This window comes from Hemitrygon akajei, chromosome 26, assembly GCF_048418815.1.
Source record: "Hemitrygon akajei chromosome 26, sHemAka1.3, whole genome shotgun sequence".
Classification (NCBI taxonomy): Eukaryota; Metazoa; Chordata; class Chondrichthyes; order Myliobatiformes; family Dasyatidae; genus Hemitrygon; species Hemitrygon akajei.
In genome coordinates, this window is record NC_133149.1 from 23,419,347 (window position 1) to 23,441,454 (window position 22,108).

General features: G+C 43.2%; 1 protein-coding gene across 6 annotated transcripts in view; it reads right to left on the minus strand.

The window, feature by feature from the left end:
• The window catches only part of robo3 (roundabout, axon guidance receptor, homolog 3 (Drosophila)), a 569,123-nt gene that overhangs the window by 120,475 nt on the left and 426,540 nt on the right, over positions 1–22,108 (minus strand). For all 6 annotated transcript variants that reach the window (XM_073029734.1, XM_073029732.1, XM_073029730.1 and 3 more), the window contains exon 8: positions 19,635–19,803. In XM_073029734.1, the coding sequence (XP_072885835.1) occupies positions 19,635–19,803 (169 nt within the window). The remainder of the gene's footprint in view (positions 1–19,634; positions 19,804–22,108) is intronic.

Genomic DNA, 22,108 nt, shown 5'->3' on the forward strand with positions numbered 1-22,108 from the left:
TTATTTACAGACCTTCCAGCCCATCGAGTCTGCGCCGCCCAATTGTAATCAATTAACTTACCAACCCATACACCTTTGGGATGTGGGAGGAAATCGGAGCACTTAAAGGAAGCCCACATGATCACAGGGAGAACGTACAAACTATTTAGAAACGGTGGCGGAATTGAACCCGGGTCCCTGGTGCTGTAGTAGTGTTATGCTAATTGCTACACCCCAATTATTTTCATTTGATCTAATAATATCCTTATTTTTTCCTGTGTAGCTGTGACTGGACCGCAGCTTTTGTTTTGGTGGCTTTTCCTTAAAGGGCTACTTTTTTTTTGTAAACTGTATTAATGTCCTAAAGAAAGCCATTATTTGTTTACTCTCATACATCCCAATGCAATTTCCTGATCTACCACTGCTAAATCACATTTCATATCTTAGTAGTCTGCATTATTATGACTGAAGTAAATCACTTTCAATTTTTATATAAGATTTATTTATATTATGAATACTACTCCCTGAAGACCCTTTAACTACCAGATCATCAATTAAACCTTTCTCATTACACAACACCAGGTCTAACACAGCCTGTTCCCTTGACACTGATCTGAGAAACTACTCCATAAATTGACCCTTTTCACTATTACTACTAATTTAGTTTTCTCAGTTTATATGAAGATTAAAGCACCCCCACCCCAGATTACAGTACTGCATTTCCCTTATTACACAGAACTCTAATATTCCAATTTATACTCAGTCCCACATTATCATAACTACTTAAGTTTATAATCAATATATATATGCATATATTATCTTGAGATTCATTTTCTTGCATTTACAGGAAAAGTACAATAGAATTTTTCCAAAAATCTATACATAAACAAAGACTGACAAACAACCAAAGACAATCTGCACAAATAAAAATAATACTGATTCCATGAGTTGAAAAGTCCTCTGCAGTGAGACTGTAGGTCATAGAATCAATTCAGAGTAGTGGTTATTGAAGTTATCCATGCTGGTTTAGGAGCCTTGTGGTTGTAAGGTATTAACTGTTCCTGAACCTAGTGGTATAGGACTTTATGCTCCAGTACCTCCTTCCCGATGGCAGCAGCAAGAAGGGAGCATGGCCTGGATGGTGTGGGTCCATGATGATGGATGCTGCTTTCCTGTGGCAGCACTTCACATACTCAGTGGTGTGGAGGGCTTTTCCTGTGATGGTCTGGGATGTATCCACCACTTCTTGTAGCTTTTTTTTCCGTTCCTGGGCATTGGCGTTTCCATACCAGGCCATGATGCAACCGATCAGGAAACTCTCCACTGTGCAAAGTTTTAGATGATATGTCGGATCTGCACAAACTTCTAAGAAAGTGGAGGCAATGCCATGTCTACTTTGTGATAGTACTTGTGTGCTGGTCCCAGGACAGAACCTCTGAAATTTGATGGCATGGTATTTAAAGTTTCTGACTCTCTCCACCCCCATTGCTCCAGTGAGGACTGGCTCAAGGACTTCCAGTTTCCTCCTTCTGGAGACAATAATCAGCTCTTCGGCTTTGCTGATGTTGAGTGAGAGGTTGTTGTTGTGGCACCATTCAACTCGATTTTCAGTCTCCCTCCTATATTCCAATTTGTCTCCACCTTTGATTCTGCTAACAACAGTGATGCCGTCAAAAGACAAATCTTTTCTCCTCCCCATCCTCAGAGCTGTAGTCATTGAAGAGCATCCTGATGAACGCATCTTCATTGCCCAGGTGTTTCAGAGCTGAGTGAAGAGCCAATGAAATAGCATCTGCTGCTGACATGTTGTGACGGGGTTCACTCCTCAGGCAGGAGTTGATATGCTTCATGACCCATCACTCAAAGCACTTCAGCATGGTTGACATACGTGCTACTGGACAATAGTCATTTTGGCAAGTTACAACATTCTTCTTGGGCACTGGTATGATTGATGCTTCCTTGAAGCTTGCCTGTATTATTTACAGCTCCCCTCAATATTTTCTCACCTTGCTGTCTCACAGCTCCACCCAACCTAACTCGATCTGATTTTGTGAGCTAAAATTCTTGCTCTCTGTTGCCTTTATCCCACTCTTGAATATCAGCCTCCTTTCACATTTTGGATACCTCTTTTAAAAGGCAAGTTTCCAGGAATATCTGATACCCTGTAACCACAGCTCTGTAGTGGCCATTTAGTTTCACCTACTTATTTAGACTTGTGCTATAAACTCAGTGCACATCGTGACTGCTGTTTGTATTCAAACAAGAAAAAAAAATCAAAATTGTCTTTTAAGCACTTTTCCCAGTCCTGACACTAATCAGGAGTACTTTGTGTGCACTATTCCTTCCTGATAGACCGTGGTCATCCCTCACTCACCGTATTACCCTGCGCAAGTACTTTAACCTGCAGCCCTCGTAACCTGCCTAACTCTGTGCTCCATGCCAGTGCACTAGCCTGCTGAATGTCTTATGCTGCAACGACGGCCGGGGTTCAAAGGTACCTTGAAAAACCCGGGGTCCGATGAAATAGTGCTGCAGCGTGTTGAGCCAAGTCCTCACAGTGCCAGAGATCAGCGTTCAATCCTATCTTCGGGTGCTGCCTCGGTGGAGTTTGCACTGGGCAGAGATTAACGTAGATATAATGTGAATGGGTATCTTGATGATTGGAGTAAACTCTATTGCAAAAGGGCCTGTTTCTGTGCTATACAACTCTATGGCTATACCTCAGGTTCTACAAATATAAACTGTAAGTTGCATTTTATACTGTTTTATGCTTCTTCAGAAAGCTGACATTGTTCACATTTGTCACAATGTAAGTCTTGGCCTTTCGGTGACCAAGCGTCCAATTTATCATCTTTTGAGGCATTGGGGGACACCTGCAGTCAGGTACTGATCTTACTTCTCCCTTTTTACAGGGATCGTTTCATTTGAAGATGCCCATTACCTTACAAGTGCACATCTCAAGGATCTACATTACTCAGAAGTCCCTGGACAAAGACACAACGTCAATGAGAATTGAAACTGTGTGCGCTATTTGATGGGGATTACCTGGGAAAAAAATTCAAGCGCCAGTTTTGTTTGAAAACCGAAAGAGCCCAATGTCCGGAAAGACCCTATATTGGGATGCTTCTGGAAGAGATTTTGTTGCAATCAATGGGAATTGATTATTCAGTAATACTGTGAGAAATGAGATGGAGTAATTGTTAAATAGATTTCAGTCTAGTGAAACTGCAAATGACCAGGCATTAAACTGCAGGGTAGTCAAGAAATAACAAGATTACCTCGACCCTTAATAGTCCCTTGCAACAGCTCCATTTCATGCCACTATACTTGGTAAATAGGCGTTTTGAAAGATGTATTATTACTAAACAATGATATGTTTAATTATTGCTTTGTGTGAGTGGGTTGTGCACAGTAGGGGGAAACATTAGTGTCATAATGATACAGCATGGAAACAGGCCCTTTGACCCAATTCATCCATTCCAACTGTTTTGCCCCGCAAACTGGTCCTGCCTGCCCATGTTGGGTCCATAGCCCTCTAAACCTCTTCTATCCACGTACTTATCTTGATGCCTCTTAAATGCTGCTAATGGCTTACCTCAACCATTGTTTCTGGCAGCTCATTCCAAATGCTCACCGCGCTTTGAGTGAAGAAGCTGCCCCTGATGTCCTTCTCAAATCCTTCACCTCTGATCTGAAACCTATGATCTCGAGGTTTTTAGCACCCCCTGCCCTGGGAACAAAGGACTATGTGCTTTCACATTTCTTATGCCTCTCGCGATCTTACATACTGTATGTCTATCAGCTCACCCTGCAATCTCCTTTATTCCATCTTTCCTATAACAGGCTGACCAAGGTTGCACACAATACTTCAAGTGCAGCCTTATCAATGTCTTATATAACTGCAACATAACCTCCCACCTCCTGTACTCAATGACAAAGTAAACCCCCATGTCTCCGAACAATAAATATTCACTGATGTGCACTCAATGACCTCAAGGACACCCTGAGTAGGACAAGTGATATTTTGAGCATTACACTTGGAGAGTAGATTTAGGAACAAATATACTGGACTGAGGGAACTGCCAATGTCTTCCAGCATGTGAATTTTATTCCATGTCCTCTAATGTCACAGGAAGTGCAACTCCTTCCATAAACATACTAGATTTGTTATTTTAGCATGTTATTTTAAGCTTCTGAAAGTTAGTTGAGAATCTGACTACCTAGAATTTTTGAGTGGGAGAAGAGTTGTACTCTGAATGTTGGAGGACAAGGGCCTAAAGAAGGGAACACACTGGCAGGCCTGAAATCCTTAGAAAATAAGAATAAGAGACAGGAAATGTATTGCTAATATCAACAAAGTAAAGATACACGATTACACGATACAAGATAAACTGCCTGTCATAACCCACAAGAACTTGTTCAACAGTACCTCCCAAATCCAAAGTTATTCACCCTCAAGTTGGACAAAGGTGAGTTGATTTATAAAGAGGAATTGAGAAGAATGGAACAATCTCATTGGAGATTAGAAGAGTGAGAAGTGATCTTCCAGAAATATGAATAATTCTGAGGAAAAATGGCAGGATAGATGCTGAGTGGACATTCCTCCTCCTGAGAACAGCTAGACATGATTTCTAGAAAAGGGAGGTAAGGAAGAATTTCTTGTCTCAGAGAGTTGTGAATCTTTGGAATTCTCTTCCATGGAGAGCTGTGGAGATTGAACAGAACAGTTCAATTTTGGATGGCAGGGGAATCAGGAAGGTAGGATTAGTTAGGAAAATGGAGGTGAGATCAAATTCAGTTCAGCCCTGAATGGTGAAGTGGGCTGAAGTGACCATATTGTCTTCTCTGGGTAATAAATTCTGTCCTTATGAGGAATGCCCACACGCTAGAATGAGCTATAAATTCAACTTAAATGTTGATGCATTTATGACCATGACAAAAGGATGAACACAAGACAGGCAGCGTCCTATGGCAAATGGCACTCACCAGTCCAGCTGCCATGACAGGGAGAAATCTAGTTCCTTGAATTTGAGATGTGACCATTCTTTCACCAGCATCTCCTCAACTATGTTGCTATTGTGGTTTGTTTTGCTGTTGAAATAAAGCCATGCACAGTTTGACAGAGAGAGTTTACACACAGGTAGTTCAAGCTCATCGGAGGATTCTCAGACTCAGCTACCCTTAAATGCTCAAGTTGTCATGGCAACCTAAGCTTGCATACAGATGATATGATCTATTGATTTTATTTTATAAAGGTCAGAGTAAAAGTAAGGTTAATTCTGTAAAATACAGTACCTCATCCACTTCACTCCTTCCTAACGAGGATGACTCCTCATAAATGAAAATAATACTAAAATGCAGATGCTAAAAATCTGAAATAAAAACTGAAAATGCTAGAGACAAGCAGCAAGTCAGACACTATATATCAAAAAGGATGCAAAACTAATACGTCCACCAAAATGTTATCACAGACATTGCCCAACCCGCCTGGTTAACTGCTTTATCCATGTGGAAAGTTACTCAGCTAAGTAGTAGCAAAAAAAATATCGCTTTATCACCGAAGAATTTTTTTAATGAAATGCTTCAAGGTATACTATCACCTAGTAAAGTGGCCACTGAATTTATGTCTGTGGTCTTCAGCTGTTGTAGCCTATCCACTTCAAGGTTCAGCATGTTGTTCTTTCAGAGATGCTCTTCTGCACATCATTGTTTTAACACGTGGTTATTTGAGTTACTGTCACCATCCTGTCAGCTTGAACCAGTCTGGCCATTCTCCTCTGACCTCTCTCGTTAACAAGGCACTTTTATCCACAGAACTGCTGCTCACTGGATGTTTCTTTTTTGTTTATCACATCATTCTCTATAAACTCTAGAGACTGCTGTGCATGAAAATCACAGGAAATCAGCAGTTACTGAGATACTCAAACCACCCCGTCTGGCACCAACAATCATTCCACGGTCAAAGTCACTCAGATCACATTTCTTCCCCGTGGTGATGTTTGCTCTGAACAACTGAACCTCTTAACCAAGTCTGCACATTTTTATGCATTGAGTTGGTGCACATGATTGGCCGATTAGACATTTGCATTATTGAGCAAGTGTAAAGGTGTACCTAATAAAGTGGCCACTCCAAAGATTGCCCATATGATTGTCTATGCAATCAAGATGAAGGCAGCAATGTAAAAGAAATAAAAGAATTGTTCTCCAACTGTAGAAAGTCAAATGGAATCAGGTACATGTCTAGATGAAGATATACGATATCTGATATGATAAAAAGCTGATGGGACGAGATTGTCACATTAGGTGTGTTGAGACGGTGGTTTCTGGAAGAGATTCATACTGATAATAAAGCCATTTGAAACCTGAAGACAATAGCCGTAAGTGCTATTTATTAAATAAACAGCTGAAATGTTACTAGATATGTCTACCGCCAACATTAGAAAGCCAAGCACCAAAGGCACTTTCATAGGAAACACTCAGCAGGTCAGGCAGCATCAGTGGAAAGAGAAACAGAGATAATGTTCTGCAAAGGGTGTCAGACCTGAAGCATTTCCCTTTGCATGGGTGATGTCTGACCTGCTGAGCATTTTTTTTTTTAGCAGTTTCTGTTTTTATTTCAGATTTCTAGCATTTGCAGTTCTACTTTTTTTTCCATATTCCTGTTGGAAATGGTGGTGATGCCTTTTCTTGCCTATGGTAAGAAGGTAATCGACAAGTCTGTGCTAGTGGGCAGTCACATAGAATGCATCGAGGTGAACCAAGTGGAATTCTATGCTACAGGAGAGCATCTTAGTGAACTTTTGAGGTCCCTTTTCTCCCATCGTTGCTTACCAGAAGAGTTAGTCTAAGAAAATGGTCCTGCATTTTGCTTATTTCTATTTTGGCAATTTATAAAGCAAAACGATGTAAGCACATATTTATTTTCCCATGTCAATCAAAGATGTAGCAAATAGATCAGCAAGAATTGTCAAAGTAGTATGGAAATGATATCATAGGGTAACTCAGATTTAACAAGCATACGTCAATTAGCAAATTTCAGTTTGATGACACATTTCATTATGGGTTATAGATCTGTTAAGTACACCAAAGGACTGCAGTATGATTTAGCTAACTACAATCAATTTTAGATGAAAGAGAAGCAATTAAGATGCAGAGAAACTTATATCACAATTTAAGCAAAGCAATATAGTTTGCCTGCTAACACCAGCCAGTAAAAATAACGTTCAAACATGGCATGTCAAAGTAGAATGCAGAATTTGGAGAATTGTGCACGGAAGTGGATAACACCCACAAGGGTCAGACAAGAAAATACTAGAGTCATGTGACCATGAGGTGATTTCTAAAAGTTGATCCAGTGAAAAGAACATCACAAGTTTCCACTGGATTGAGTTACACATGAGCTTCTTTGAGAAGATCAAAGAGATTCATAAAACCTGTAATTAGATCAAATCTGTGAATTTGAATCAATTATTTACTTCAAAAAGAAGTAGCTTTGTGCTTATAGATCTGTAATGCGTGTTCAATGCACAGTGTGGTTAAAAAGAATTGAATAAAGGATGTCTGCAAGTTTTAGCATATCTCTGTGTCTATTACAAATTTAGTATATTACAAACACTAGATGCAGAAAGATTAAGAATCCACATGTACATCATACTGTTCATTCCTAGATGCCTCCTGAAGGGCTGATACATGTTCCACTTGGACCAGCTCAAACAGGATATCTAGGGATTGGTGTAAAGAGTTCAACTTAGGCTAATTATAAAGGAATGACTGTATTTATACAGAACATAATCGGAATGTCCCGAAACTACTATTATGTAGGCAATAATATAGGCATGTGTCAGCAATCCTGCTTCTAAGATCATGCAAACCAGATGAGGCTAAATTAAAGAAAGAGAACACAGTACAGAGGCAATCTCCCTGCATTTCATTTCCTGTATTCATTTATGGCACTAATTATTCCCCATCGATTTGGAAGCAGTGACAGGCCAGATGAAAGCTCACACTCAATTGGAATTCCCAGCAATAGTCTGCAGCCCGGGAGGGTGGGGGGTGCTGGGGAAATCAATCAATGTAAGCGGCTGGCTCCGGACAGAGGTAATCCAGGGGAGACCTGTCATCCTGTCAGCGATCACAGGCTGTGCTCATCATTCAGAATGCCAGAGGGGCTCCCGTATCCTATCAGATCCAGGAGGACTAGCCCCAGATCACTTGGGCTGACACACAACTGACATGCTTTTAGAAGAGGGTTGCAGGAACCCAGGTGATTCCTCTGAGCAGTCCTTCCAGTTTGCTACTCCGTTACATTTCTTGAGTGGTGCTGTAATGTCTTTTGACAACATCAATTAGAGCTTCTGATGCTGACATTGCCAGCGCTGTGGTCCAGCCTACCTGAGCAGCAGAGCTGTCAGGAAACACATTGCAATTCCTGATTATGAAGAAACCAGTGGCTATTCAGACAGAGAAAATCAATATCACCATTTCTTTCTGGTACCTGGGAAGGAGTGATGAAACCTGCTGAGTTTTTCCAGCATTTTGCTTGTTGCTCCTTTCCAGAGGCTTTCTGCAAAGTTATTCCTATCCTGCAAGGAATCTAATTGCCATGAGTTGCTCTAAAGCCTTCCATGTTCCAACCCAATTGACTTGACGCTGCCCACAAATGACAGTCTTGGACCTTCTGCTACAGGACATGGATGGCCGAGTACAGCAAGGAAGCCCATCAAACACAGGAGGGTGTATCACCAAATGAGCCACTGGAGTGGCAATGGCACTACATACAAAATAAAGGTGTTAACACGACTGAATATATTGATCAAATGGCATTAATAATGTAAAGAGTTTCCCCCTTCCTTTCCACTCCTGATAAAAGGGTCTTGGTCTGAAACGTCAGCTGTTTACTCACTTCCACAGATAATGCCTAACCTTCTGAGTTCCTCCAGCATTTTGCATGTGTTGCACTTTTTATTCTATTGTATTTTTTTATTATGGCTATTTTTATTTTTGATTATTTTTATTTTAGAAATAATAAAAAGAAATTGGATTGGCTCTACCCATGAATACGGCCTGGACTATTTGAGCAACCAATCAGGTAATAAGATTAAAGAGGGCATCTTGGAGAGTTAAGGAATTACCTGTCATTTACTGAAACCTTAGTTTGAAACCAGATTAACAACCTGTTGAACACAAAATTCTTTGACATCTGTTAATAGTTTAAACAATCAGGTAATGATACACTACTTCTGTCAGACTAAGGTCAGGGATGGCATGACTGCGGAGAGACAGTTTAAGAGAAGCGAGCGGGGGCAATCAGCACACTTTGTACGCCGCAGTCCTGAGGAGGCATTGGATTGAGTAGCAGAAGAGAGAGTTTAAAAGCAGCAAGCAGAGGCAGTCGGCACATTTTGGACACCACAGTTCCCAAGGAGATGTTGGACTTTGCAGAGGGACAGTGACTTTAAAGGAAGCAAGCGGGGGAGACAGCACATTTTGCGCACCACTGTTCATGAGGGGACATTGGACTGCGCAGAGGAGACTTTATAAGAAGCGAGCAGGGTCAGTCAGCACATCTTGCGTGCAGCAGTTCCTGAGTAGGCAATGGATTGTGTAGTGAGAGAGTTTAAAAGAAGCGAGCGGGGGGCAGTTGGAACATTTTGCACGCCACAGTTCCCAAGGAGACATTGGATTGCGTAGGAGAGCATTTAGCAGAAGCAAGCAGGGGTAGTTGGCACTTTTTTTGCACCACAGTTCATGAGGCGACAGTAGATTGCATAGTGTGTCAGCAGTTGGCACATTTTGTGCACCGTGGTTCTGGAGGAGACGTTGCATTGCGTAGAGGGAGAGAGTGTTTAAAAAAAGCTGGTGGGAGCAGTTGGCACATTTTGATCACCAAGTTTCCAAGTAAAAATTGTGTTGTGTAGAGAGAGAGACACAGAGTTAAATAGAAGCAAGTAGAGCCATCAGCATATTTTGCGTGCCAAAGTTCACAAGCAGACATTGGATTGCATCGAGGGAAGGTTTAAAAGAAGCGAGTGGGGGTACTTAGCTCATTTTGTGTGCAACTGTTCCTACGTAGACCTTGGATTGCGTAAAGAGAGAGGGAGTTTAAAAGAAGTGAGCGAGGGCAGTTGGCGCATTATGCGTGCCACAGTTCCCGAGGAGACATCGGACTGCACAAATGGAGAGATAGTTTAAAAAAGAGCAAGCAGGTGCAGTTGGCACATTTTGCGCCACACAGTTCCCGAGGAAACACTGGATTGTAGAACAGCACAGAGAGCTTAAAAGAAACGAACAGGGCAGTTGGTACATTTTGGGCGCCACAGTTCTGGAGGAGACATTAGAATGCGCAGAGCAAGCGAGTGTTTAAAAAGAAACGAGCGGGGGCAGTCAACTAATTTTGTGCGCTACAATTCCGGGGTACACGTTGGAATGCACAGAGGGAAAGAGAGTTTAAAGTAAACATGCACAGTCAGCACATATTGCACGCCACAGTTCCCAAGGGGAATACTGGACTGCAGAGAGGGAGGGAGAGTTTAAAGGCAGTGACACATTTTGCACACCACAGTTCCTGAAGAGGCATTGGATTGCGTAGAGGGAGCGACAGTAAAAGTGTGTTTAAAAGCGAGCGGCTGCAGTTGCCACATTTTGCACGCCACAGTCTCAAGGAAACATTGGCTTCCGTAAATGGAAAGAAATTTTTTAAAAAAGCAAGCGGATGTAGCAGGTAGATTTTGCGCGCCACAGTTCCCAAGCAGACACTGGATTGCATAGAGGGAGAGTTTAAAATTAACTTATGTTGACTTCAGTACATTTTGCACGCCACAGTTCCCGAAGAGACAATGGATTGCATAGTGGGACAGAGAGCTTAGAAGAAGCGACTGGGGGCTGTCAGCATATTTTGCAGAGGGAACATTGCACTGCATAGAGGGAGAGTGAGCTTAAAAGCGAGCAGGGGCAGTCAGCACAGTTTGCATGGCACAGATCCTGAGCAGAAATTGGATTGCATTGGGGGAGAGAGGGTTTTAAATTAACATATGGAGGGCAATCAGCACATTTTGCCTGCCACAGTCCCAAGAAGACAATGGATTGCACAGAGGGAGATTTTATAAGAAGTGACATGGGGTAATTGGCACATCTTGCATGCAACAGTTCATGAATAGACATTGGATTGCATTGTGGGAGAGAGAGCTTAAAGGAAGAGACTGGCGGCATTGGCACATTTTGCGCAACAAATTTCCTGAGGAGACATTGGATTGCGTAGCGGGAAATTTTAAAAGAAGCCAGTGGGGGCAGTTGGCACATTTTGCGCACCACAATTCAGGAGTAGACAACTGATTGCACAGAAGGAGAGAGAGAGTTTAAACGTTGTGAGCAGGGGCAACTGGCACAGTTTGTGCGCCACTGTTCCCGAGGAATAATTGGATTCTGGAGAGGGATGGAGAGATTAAAGGAAATGAGTTGGGGTATTGGCACATTTTGCGCGTCATCGTTTTTGAGGAGACAGTGTAGCGAGAGAGACAGTTCAAATGAAGTCAGCAATTTTTGACCGCCACAATTCCCAAGGAGACATTGGATTGCATAGAGGGAGGTAGAGTTTAAAGTTAGTGAATGAGGACAGTCGGTACATTTTGCACGCCGCAGTTCCCGAGGAGACAATAGGTTGCATAAAGGAAGGGGAAGTTTAAAGAAAGCAAGTGGGGGCAGTTGGCATATTTTGCATGCCACAGTTCCTGAGGAGACATTGGCTTGCATAGAGGGAGAGAGAGTTAAAATTAGCGTATGGGGACAGTCGGTACATTTTGCCCACCACAGTTCCCGAGGAGGCATTGCTCATGTGTAGAGGGAGAGTGAATTTAAAATTTGCGTACAGAGCAGACGGCACACTCTGCGCGCTCCACAGTTCCTGAGGCGACATTGGATTGCATAGATGGAGAGAGAGTTTAAAATTATCGGGGGGGGGGGGATGTCAGTCAGCACATTTTGTGCGCCACAGTTCTCAAGGAGACATTATATTGCATAGAGGGAGAGAGAGCTTAAAAGAAGAGAGCTGGTGCAGTCGGGCACATTTTGTGAGCCACCGTTTGAACAGACATTGGCTTGCATAGAGGAAAAGTTTTTAAATGAACAGAACAGCTTAAGTTGCGTGCCACAATGCCCGAGCAGACGTTCGATTGTGTAGAGAGAGAGAGACTTTTTAAATGAAGTGAGCAGGGGCGGTCGGCAAATTTTGCGCGCCACAGTTCCCGAGGAGAGATTGTGTAGAGCAGAGACAGTTGGCACATTTGCGCACCACATTGGATTGTGTAGAGGGAGGGAGAGCTTAAAAGAGGTGAATGCAGCAGTCGACACATTTTACGCGCCACATTTCATGAGGACACATTGGATTACAAAGCAGGAGAGCGAATTTAAAAGAAGAGAGCAGGGGTACTCAGCAAACTTTTAGCGCCACAGTTCCCGGGGACACATTTTGGCTTGCGTAAACGGAGAGAAAGCTTAAAAAAAAAGCAGGCGGGTGCAGTCGGCTCATTTTGCGCACCACCGCTGGTCAGGAGGCACTGGATTGTGTAGAGGGAGAGTGAGTTTATAAGAAGTCAGCGGGGTCAGTCAGTCAGAATGCACGCTGCATTTCATGAGTAGACGTTGGATTGTGTAGAGGGAGACAGAGTTTAAAGGAAACGAGCAGGGACAGTCGGTACTTTTTGCGTGCAACTGTTCCCAAGGAGAGCTTTGCTTTCATAGAGAGAAGGAGCATTTAATGCAAACGACTGAGGGTAATCATTTTGCGTGACTCAGTTCCTAAGCAGACACTAGCTTGTGTAGAGGGAGAGAGATTTCAAAAGAGCGAGGGTAGCCGGCTCATTTTGCGTGCCACAATTCCCGACTTGATACTGGATTGCATAGAGGAATAGTGGGTTTAAAAGAAGTAAGCACTGGCAGACAGTACACTTTGAGCGCCACAGATCTCACACAGACATTGGATTGTGAGGCAGGAGAGTTTAAAAGCGAGTGGAGGTAGTTGGCACCTTTTGCACGCTACAGTTCCCAAGTAGACATCAGATTGCGTAAAAGGAGAGGGACTTTAAAAGAGGCGAGCAGTGGCAGTTGGCACGTTTTGCACGCCACATTTCCAAAGGAGATATTGCATTGTATAGTGAGACTGAGTTAAAAGAAGCAAATGGGGGCAGTCGGCATATTTTGTGCACCATAATTCCCAAGGAGACATTGGATTGTGTAGAGGGAGAGTGAGTTTATAAGAAGTGAGCGGGGTCAGTCAGCACATTTTGCGCGCCACGGCTTCTGAGGGGAAATTGGACTGCGTAGAGGGAAGGAGCATTTAAAGTAAACATGAGAGAGGAATCGGCACATTTTGTGTGTCGCAGTTCCTGAGGAGACACTGGCTTGTGTAGAGGGAGAGATTTTAAAAGAAGCAAGCGGGTGCATTTGGCACATATTGCATGCAATATTTCTCGATTGACATTGGATTGAGCGGCAGGAGCGGGAGCTTAAAAGTAGAGAGTGGGAGGAGTTGGCACATTTTGCTCGCCACGATTCCCGAGACGTCTTTGGATTGCATAGCAGGAGAGTGAGTTCAAAAGTAGCAAGTGGGGGCAGTCGGCAAATTTTGCGCGGCACAGTTCCAAGGAGACTTGCATTACGCAGAGAGAGTTTAAAACAAGCGAGCAGGTCAGTCAGCACATTATGCACACCACAGTTCCCCAGGAGACACTGGCTTGCGTAAACGAGAGAAACTTTAATCAGCTCGAGTGGGGTCGGCACATTTCCTGAGTAGACATTCGATTGCATAGCAGGAGAGTTTAAAAGAAGAGAGTGCGGCAGTCGGCACATTTTGTGCAGCACAGTTCCTGAGGACACATTGGATTGCGTAAAGGAAGAGGGAGTCTAAAAGAAGCGAGCGGGGGTAGTCAGCACATTATGGGCACATTTCCCGAGGAGACATTGGATTGCATAGCAGGCGAGGTTAAAAGCGAGCAGGGGCAGTCAGCACATTTTGCGTGCTAGAGTTCTAAACGACACACTAGATTATGTAGCGGAGAGAGTGAGCGGGAGCATGTGGCATATTTTGCACACCACAGTTCCCAAGCAGACATTGGATTGCGCGGGAGAGAGTTTAGAATAAGCAAGCGGTGGCAGTTGGCAAATTTTGTGCGCCACAGTTCCCAAAGAGATACTGGATTGCGTTGAGGGAGGGAGAGCTTAAAGAATCGAGCAGGGGCATCAACATATTTTGCGAGCCGCAGTTCCTGAAGATAAATTGGATTGCATAGATAGACAGTTTAAAAGAAGCGAGCAGGCACAGTCGGCATATTTTGCGCGCAACATTTCCCAAGTAGACACTGAGAGCGAGTTTAAAAGAAGCGAGCAGGGTCAGTCAGCACATTTTGTACCCACAGTTCCCGAGGAGACACTGGATTGTGTAGAGGGAGAGTGAGTTCAAAAGAAGCCATCGGGGGTAATCGGCACATTATGCATGCCACAGCTCCTGCGTAGACATTTGATTGCGCATCATTAGGCACTTGGCAAAGTCCAATAAAAAAATGTTAGGTTTAAGTGGAGTGGTCATTGAGTGATTGTGTCAGTTTTAGAGTGGGGAGTTGAGCCTTTGTCTCAACAAGGTTTTGGCAAAGGAGAGGCAGAGGCAGTAGGTCGATCTTTTTTGTTATTTATTCTTTCTTCTTTCTTATTGCGCACTTAGAACAGCAGAGATGCCAGGCAGGATAGTGGAATACTCCTCTTGTGCGGTGTGAGAAGCTAGGGTGACCTCCAGTGTCACTGACGACTACACTGCAGAAGTGCATACAGCTGCAGCTTCTAACGGACCGTGTTAAAGAGTTGGAGCTGGAACTAGATGAACTCCGGATCATTTGGGAGGCTGAGGGATTGACAGACAGGACATACAGGGAGGTAGTTACACCTAATATGCAGGACTCAGGTAACGGTGTGACCATCAGGGGAGAGAAAGGGGAAAGGCAGGCCATGCAAAGTACCCCTGTGGCCGTTACCTTCAACCACTTTGGATACCATTCGATGGGATAACTTAGCAGAGGAAAGCCACAGCAGTTAGGTCTCTGGCACTGTCTGGCTCAGAAGGTATGTAAGGAGAAGAGACAAGCTGTGGTAATAGGGGGTTCATTGGTTAGGGAAACAGAAAGGAGATCCTGTGGATGATATGTTGCGTCTCGGTGCTAGGGTCAAGTATATCTCAGAATGAGTCCACAGAATTCTTAAGTGGAAGGGTGAGCAGCCAGAGGTCCTGGTCACTTTGGTGCCAATGTCATGGGTAGATAGGGTGACGAGGTCTTGCAAAATGAGTTCAGGGAGTTAGGTGCTAAGTTAAAGGATGGGATCTCCAGGGATGTGACCTCAGGATTATTACCTATGCCGTGTGCTAGTGAGGTCAGAAGAAGGAAGATCACACAGTTTGGCACATGGCTAAGGAGATGGTGCAGGAGAGAGGGCTTCAGACTTCTGGATCGTTGGGCTCTCATCCAGGGAAGGTGGGACCTGTACCGAAGGGACGGTTTGCACTTGAACTGCAGGGGGATGAATATCCTGTGAGGTTTGCTAATGCTTACACGGAGTGGTGGTGTTCAAACTAGTGTTGCAGGGGGATGGGAACCAGAGCATCAGAACAGATATTGGAGTGGATATGGAGAAAGATGTTGTTAAGCCTACATACAAAGTCAGGAATCAAAAGGTTGAGCATTGTGGCACTCATGTTCTGAGCTGTGTACATCTCAATGCAAAGGCAGATGAGCTTAGGGCATGGATCAGCATGTGGAATTCCGACATTATAGCCATGAGTGGGCATGGATCAGCATGTGGAATTCCGACATTATAGCCATGAGTGAGCATGGATCAGCATGTGGAATTCTGACATTATAGCCATGAGTGAGACAGTTGCAGGAGGGGTGTCTCAATGTTCTAGGATTCCATTGTTTTAGCTGTGATTGAGTGGGAGGTATAAAAAGGGGAGTGATGACATTACTAGTCAAGGAAAATGTCATGGCAGTACTCAGACAAGACAGACTGGATGGCTCATTTCGTGAGACTTTATGGGTGGAACTGAGGAATAAGAAAGGTATAACCACTTTAATTGGAATATACTACAGGCTACCCAACAGTCCATGGGATTTAGAGGAGCAAATTTGTAGAAAGATTGCAGACCGTTACAAGAAGCACAAGGTTGTGATAGTAGTTGATTTTAACTTTCCACATATTGACTGGATGGGAAAGAGTTTGTCGAATGTGTTCAGGAAAGCTTCTTTAGTCAGAACATAGAAGTCCCAACTAGAGAGAGTGCAATATGAGATCTCTTACTAGGGAATGAGACAGGGCAGGTGACAGAAGTTTGTGCAGGGGAACATTTTGCATCTAATGACCATAATGCCATTAATTTCAAGGTAACTATAGAGAAGGATAGGTCTGGTCCTTAGGTTGAGATTCTAAAATGGAGAAAGGCCAATCCTGATAGTAACAGAAAGGATCTAGCAAGTGTGGACTGGGACAGGTTGTTCTCTGGCAAAAGTGTACTTTATAAGGGGGAGGTCTTTAAAAGTGACATTTTGAGAATACAGAGTTTGTATGTTCCTGTCAGAATAAAAGGCAAGGATAACAGGTGGTTTTTCGAGAGATATTTTGGTCCTGGTTATGAAAAAGAAGGAACTGCACAGCAGATATAGGCAGGCAGGAACAACTGAGGTACTTGAGGAGTATAAGAAATGCAAAGAACACTTTTGAAGGAAATCAGGAAGGCTAAAAGAAGGCATGATGCTGCTCTAACAGACAAGGTGAAGGAGAATCTTACAGGTTTCTACAGATACATTAAGAGAAAAAGGATAACAAGGGAGAAAATTGGTCCTCTGGAAGATCAGAGTGGTAATCTATGCATGCAACTGAAAGAGATGGGAGAAATCTTAAATGGATTGTTTGCGTCTGTGTTTACTCAGGAGACTGACCTGAGTGTTTCTGGAAGTGAGGCAATGCAGCAGTGAGGTCACCGATAAATCCCCAAGGCCTGACAAGTTGCTCCCTCAGACCCCGTGGGAGGCAAGTGCAGAAACTGCAGGGGCACTAACAGAAATATTTAAATAACTTTAGTGACAGGTGAGGTGCCAGAGGATTGGAGGGTAGCCAATTTTGTTCCATTGTTTAAAAATGGCTCCAGAAATAAGCCAGGAAATTATAGGCCAGTGAGCCTGACGTGAGTCATGGGAAAGTAACTGGAAGGTATTCTAAGCGACTGGATATACTATGCAAATATCTTAGGCACAAATATATAGGGTGCTTAAGACTTTTGCACAGTATTGTATTTGTCAATGTGGAGTGGAGAGCGAGTTTGTAAATCTGGCAGGAGTAAAGGATGCTGGGAATGGTGAGAGTGGAGCACTGCGGGAGGAGTGTTGGGCAGGTGGCAGAGGAGTGCCAGGGGCGGTGGGTGGTGAGGGTGCAGACACACTCAGCCCTGAGACACCAGGCAAGGTCATTTAATTCCAAACAATTGGTTTATTGATCATTACAGAACGTCTCTCTGGAGCTTCCCACTCCCTCCCCTCTCCCTTCCCCTTTTCCCAACCATGATTCCCCTCTCCATGCCCCCTTCCCTCTCTCAGTCCTCAATAGAGACCCATATCAGAATCAGGTTTTCACATATGTCATGAAATTTGTTTTCTTTTGCAGCAGCAGTACAGTACATAAAATTACTACAGTACTGTGCAAAAGTCTTAGACATCCTAGCTATATATATGTTTGGATTGACAAGGTCTGATTAGGAATGGTCATGGATTTGTGCCTGGTAGGATGTGTCTAACCAATCTTATAGATTTTTCATGGACTTTTGGCCTTTGACAAGGTACCACATGGGAGATTGGTCAAGAAGGTTCACTTCCTTGGCATTGAAGATGAGGTAGTAAATTGGATTAGACATTGGCTTTGTGGGAGAAGCCAGAGAGTGGTAGTAGATGGTTGTCTGTCTGACTGGAGGACTGTGCTGCAGGGATTGGTGCTGGATCTGTTGTTGTTTGTTATCTATATCAATGATCTGGATGATAATGGGGTAAACCGGATTGGCAAATAAGTGAATGACACCAAGTTTGGGGGTGTAGTGGACAGCAAGGAAGACTATCAAGGTTTGCAGTGGGATCTAGACCAGCTGGGAAAATGGCAGCTGGAATTTAATGCAGATAAGTGCTAGATGTTGCACTTTGGAGGACCAACCAAGGTAGATCTTACATGGTGAATGGTAAGGCACTGAGGAGTGTGGTAGAACAAAGGGATCTGGGAATACAGATTCACAATTACTTGAAAGCAGCATCACAGGTAAATCTAGCCATAAAGAACTTCTGGCACACTGCCTTCATAAGTCAAATTACTGAGTACTGGAATTGGAATGTTATGTTGAAATTGATTAAGATACTGGTGAGGCCTAATGTGGAGCACTTTGTGCAATTTTGGTCACCTACTTACAGGAAAGATGTAAATAAGGTTGAAAGAATACAGAAAAAAAATACAAGGATATTGGCAGGACATAGAAGATTGAAGGGAGATTTGATAAAGGTATGCAAAATTATGAGGAGTATAGATAGGGTAAATGCAAGCAGGGTTTTTCCACTGAGGTTGGGTGAGACTCTAGCTAGGGGTCATAGGTTAAGTGTGAAAAGGGGAACATAAGAGGGAATTTCTTCACTCAGAGAGTGCTGACTGTGGAATGAGCTGCAGCACGTGGTGGATGCGAGTTTGATTTCAACATTTAAGCGAAATATGGATAGGTACATGTATTGGAGAGGTATGAATGGGTGCAGGTCAATGGAATTAGGCAGATTCATAGTTCAGCACAGACTAGATTGGCAGAAGGGCCTGTTTCTGTGCTGTAGTGGTCTATTACTCTAAAGCTCTAAGGAGCTGGAGCTAAGGTACAGCAACACTTGTGGGCTGCCCCCAACATATCCCTGGGTGATATCTGAATCTGGATAACCTGTGCTGTCCTAAATCAGGAGGAGGGGGTCCTGCTGTAAGTCCGTTCCACCTAGGGATGAGATAGAGGACGCAGGGTCTGTGTGGCTCCAAGGAAGTCGGCACACTATATACATATGTTCGTTTCCCAATATCTTAAACAAAATTTGAATGCCTTTCACAACTTTTGTATCACTTTCTGCAGGCCACTTCCAACTCATTAGCTCAAATTCACCAATTAGAGAGATGGCCTACATGAAGATGTCGAAGAGGTGGGAAGTCTCATTTTTGAAATCAACTGTTTTCAACTTAAGTTTAAAGGCTAATCTAAACTCTTACCCTACTACAAAGATGCGGGGTTTAATCTCTCCTAGCTCAGATGACCCAATGGCCAGGAGGCACTGCAGGAGATTTGATCTTGAGTTATTGCTGAGACTGAACGCCTCAGTGCTCAAACACTTTGCAAATTTCAAGCAAAGTGGAATTGTGGAATAGAAAAAGCACAAACTTGTCTCAATTTTATCTTCATATTCACAGGACATTCTCCTCAAAAACCTGCAATACTTTCCATTATTTCACTAGTTTATCAATGTTCTACCACAAACCTTGTCCAAAGATCAATTCTTTTATTCCAGCACTCACAATCAGCAGGGTAGCTGACATCAAACTCACAGTGTTCTTGGACTTACCATCTTCCACCTCCAGGAGTGCTTTAGACAGGATGCTGCCAGCCACACTGATTGCCTGACACATGTAATATCCAGAATCGCCTGACTGGACATCAGTAATTGTCAGTTCACCTTTTGGAGAGACAGAAAAACGCCCCAATGGCTGAGGCTGGCTGGGAAAAAGCAGGATCTGTAGCAAAGAAACAGATAACATTTTATTGCAATGAAATCCACACTGGAACTGTAATGTCTTATTCAATAGACCTACACACTCTTTCACTTCAGAAACAAGAAATTTTGATGCACAATTTTACCATTTACTTTTCATACCAGTATCAAGAAACAATCACTTGGTCCCTATCTCCAGACAAACTCAACACACAGGGAATAACTTAATGAAATGCATTGCTCAATCTTCTAACTTACAACAAAGTACAACTATAAGAAACAGTTATTCAAAAGCGTTTCATGAGAACTTGTCATTCTTTGTAAATTAAAAGAAAATTAGCAATACCGTAATATAATTTATTCCCTGTGTGTTGAGTTTGTCTGGAGATAGAGACCAAGAGATTGTTTCTTGATGCCAGTATGCAAAATAAATGCATCTATTAGGGACAAAGCTGTTACATATCTAGCACTGAGGCTGTCGCCTGACCATTTATCAAATTAAAATAGGGTCTTTCTTGTCTCATGTCGGTTGGTCAATAGATTTTAAAGTTGTTGTGGTAAAGATGTAGGCTCTAGGATTCTTCTGCAAGCTTCCTACAATGACTTCAGATGCAAGTCATAAATGAGGTAGCTCTGAAGTTTATTTATGTTTCTGGTGCAAGGGGTAATGAGTAACTGAGTTCTGAGGGTGAGCTTGAATCAGACAATGTTGCAGCAGACGTTTATGGACAATCCTTGAGATTCTGCATCAGGTTACCTCGACCTCAATCCAACTCCACCCACCAAATAACTCCGCCTATAGGTCATATGTAGGTGATGTGTCGGTGTTTTAAAGATATTCTCTCAGTTTATTCTGATCGGTTAAGTATTTCAAATCAGGGCATATTAATGTGAGCAAGTTCTTCTGCAAGTTTAAAGAGCTTAGCTCTAATATAAGGTAATTAAACTAACAAACACAACTAATTCATTTGAACAGGTGGCTGGGTCAGCAATATATTGCAGCTGCAACGCGTGGGAAGTGTTGGACCCCATTGTGACAGTGATCATAAATGAAGCAAGGGTAGGCTGCTCAGGGTTGATGAGTTCCAAACACTGAGACACCTCAGGTAGGGGGAGAATTACCTGGACACAGTATTTCAGGAGGCAGTCAAAGCCAGGTAGAAGGATGCAAAGGATAATTCCAGAGGAGCCTCAGTCCTCATCCAATAGTTATGAGATTCTTGCTCTCTGGTCTTTACTGCAAGGAGGATGTGCAAACTGTCCAATAATTGGAGGGACAGACACTTAAGTACTGCAAAGACAAGAGTTCCCAAAAGCTGTGCTGACTACTTGGTCCTAAGGTTTAGAACATCTGGCCCGGACAAAGGTGCAAAGGGAAAGATCCAACTGCAGGGATTTACATAGACTCTAACACGGGTTTTAAAACATTGCAAAAGGAAAGATGCTGGCAGTCTTAATGTGCCTAAAAGTGGATAAATCCCCTGGGCCTTAAAATCAAGTGTATCTTAGGACATAGTGAGAAGCCAGGGAAGAAATCACTGGGGTCCTGGCAAAGATGTTTGTATCATCATGAAGTACCAAAAGACTGGAGGGTGGCTGATGTTGTATCTTAATTTAAGAAGGGCTGCGAGGACAAGCCAAGAAACTACAAGCCAGCGAGTGTAACATCAATGGTAGTAGAGTTACTGGAGGGAATTTGAGGCTGTACCTTCCTGTACTTGGAAAGGCAGGCACAGATTCAGGATAGTCAACATGCTTTGTGCATGGAAAATTGTCTCTCCCAAATTTGACTGAGTCTTTTGAAGGGATCAAGAGGACTTATTAGGGCAGGGATCAGACATTATCCACATGGAAATTAACAAGGCCTTTAGCAAGGTCCTGCATGGTAGGATGGTTTGGAAGGTAAAATCAGATGGCATCCAAGGTGAGCTAGCCAATTGCAGAGTTGTTTCTCAGACTGGAGGCCCCTGACCAGTGGATTGGTTGTGGGTTCACTTTCTTTATCACAAAGTAGACCCGGTATCATCTGGATGATTTTGTATTGGAATGTAGGTGGCTTGGCGGGCAAGTTTATGGATGACATCAAAATATGCAATGAGGAAGGTTATTTAAGATTACAACAGGATCTAGATGAGCTGGGGAAGTGAGATGAGCTGCTGGAAGAAGTGGTACAAGCAGGTACATTTGATACCAAAGGATCAGAAAGACAGAGGCCAAAGGCAGGTGAATGGGACTAATTCAGATAGGCAACTTTGTTGGCACAGATAAGTTAGGCCAAGGGCCTATTTCTGCACTGTACAACTCAATGAATGTCATGGGAGGATTAA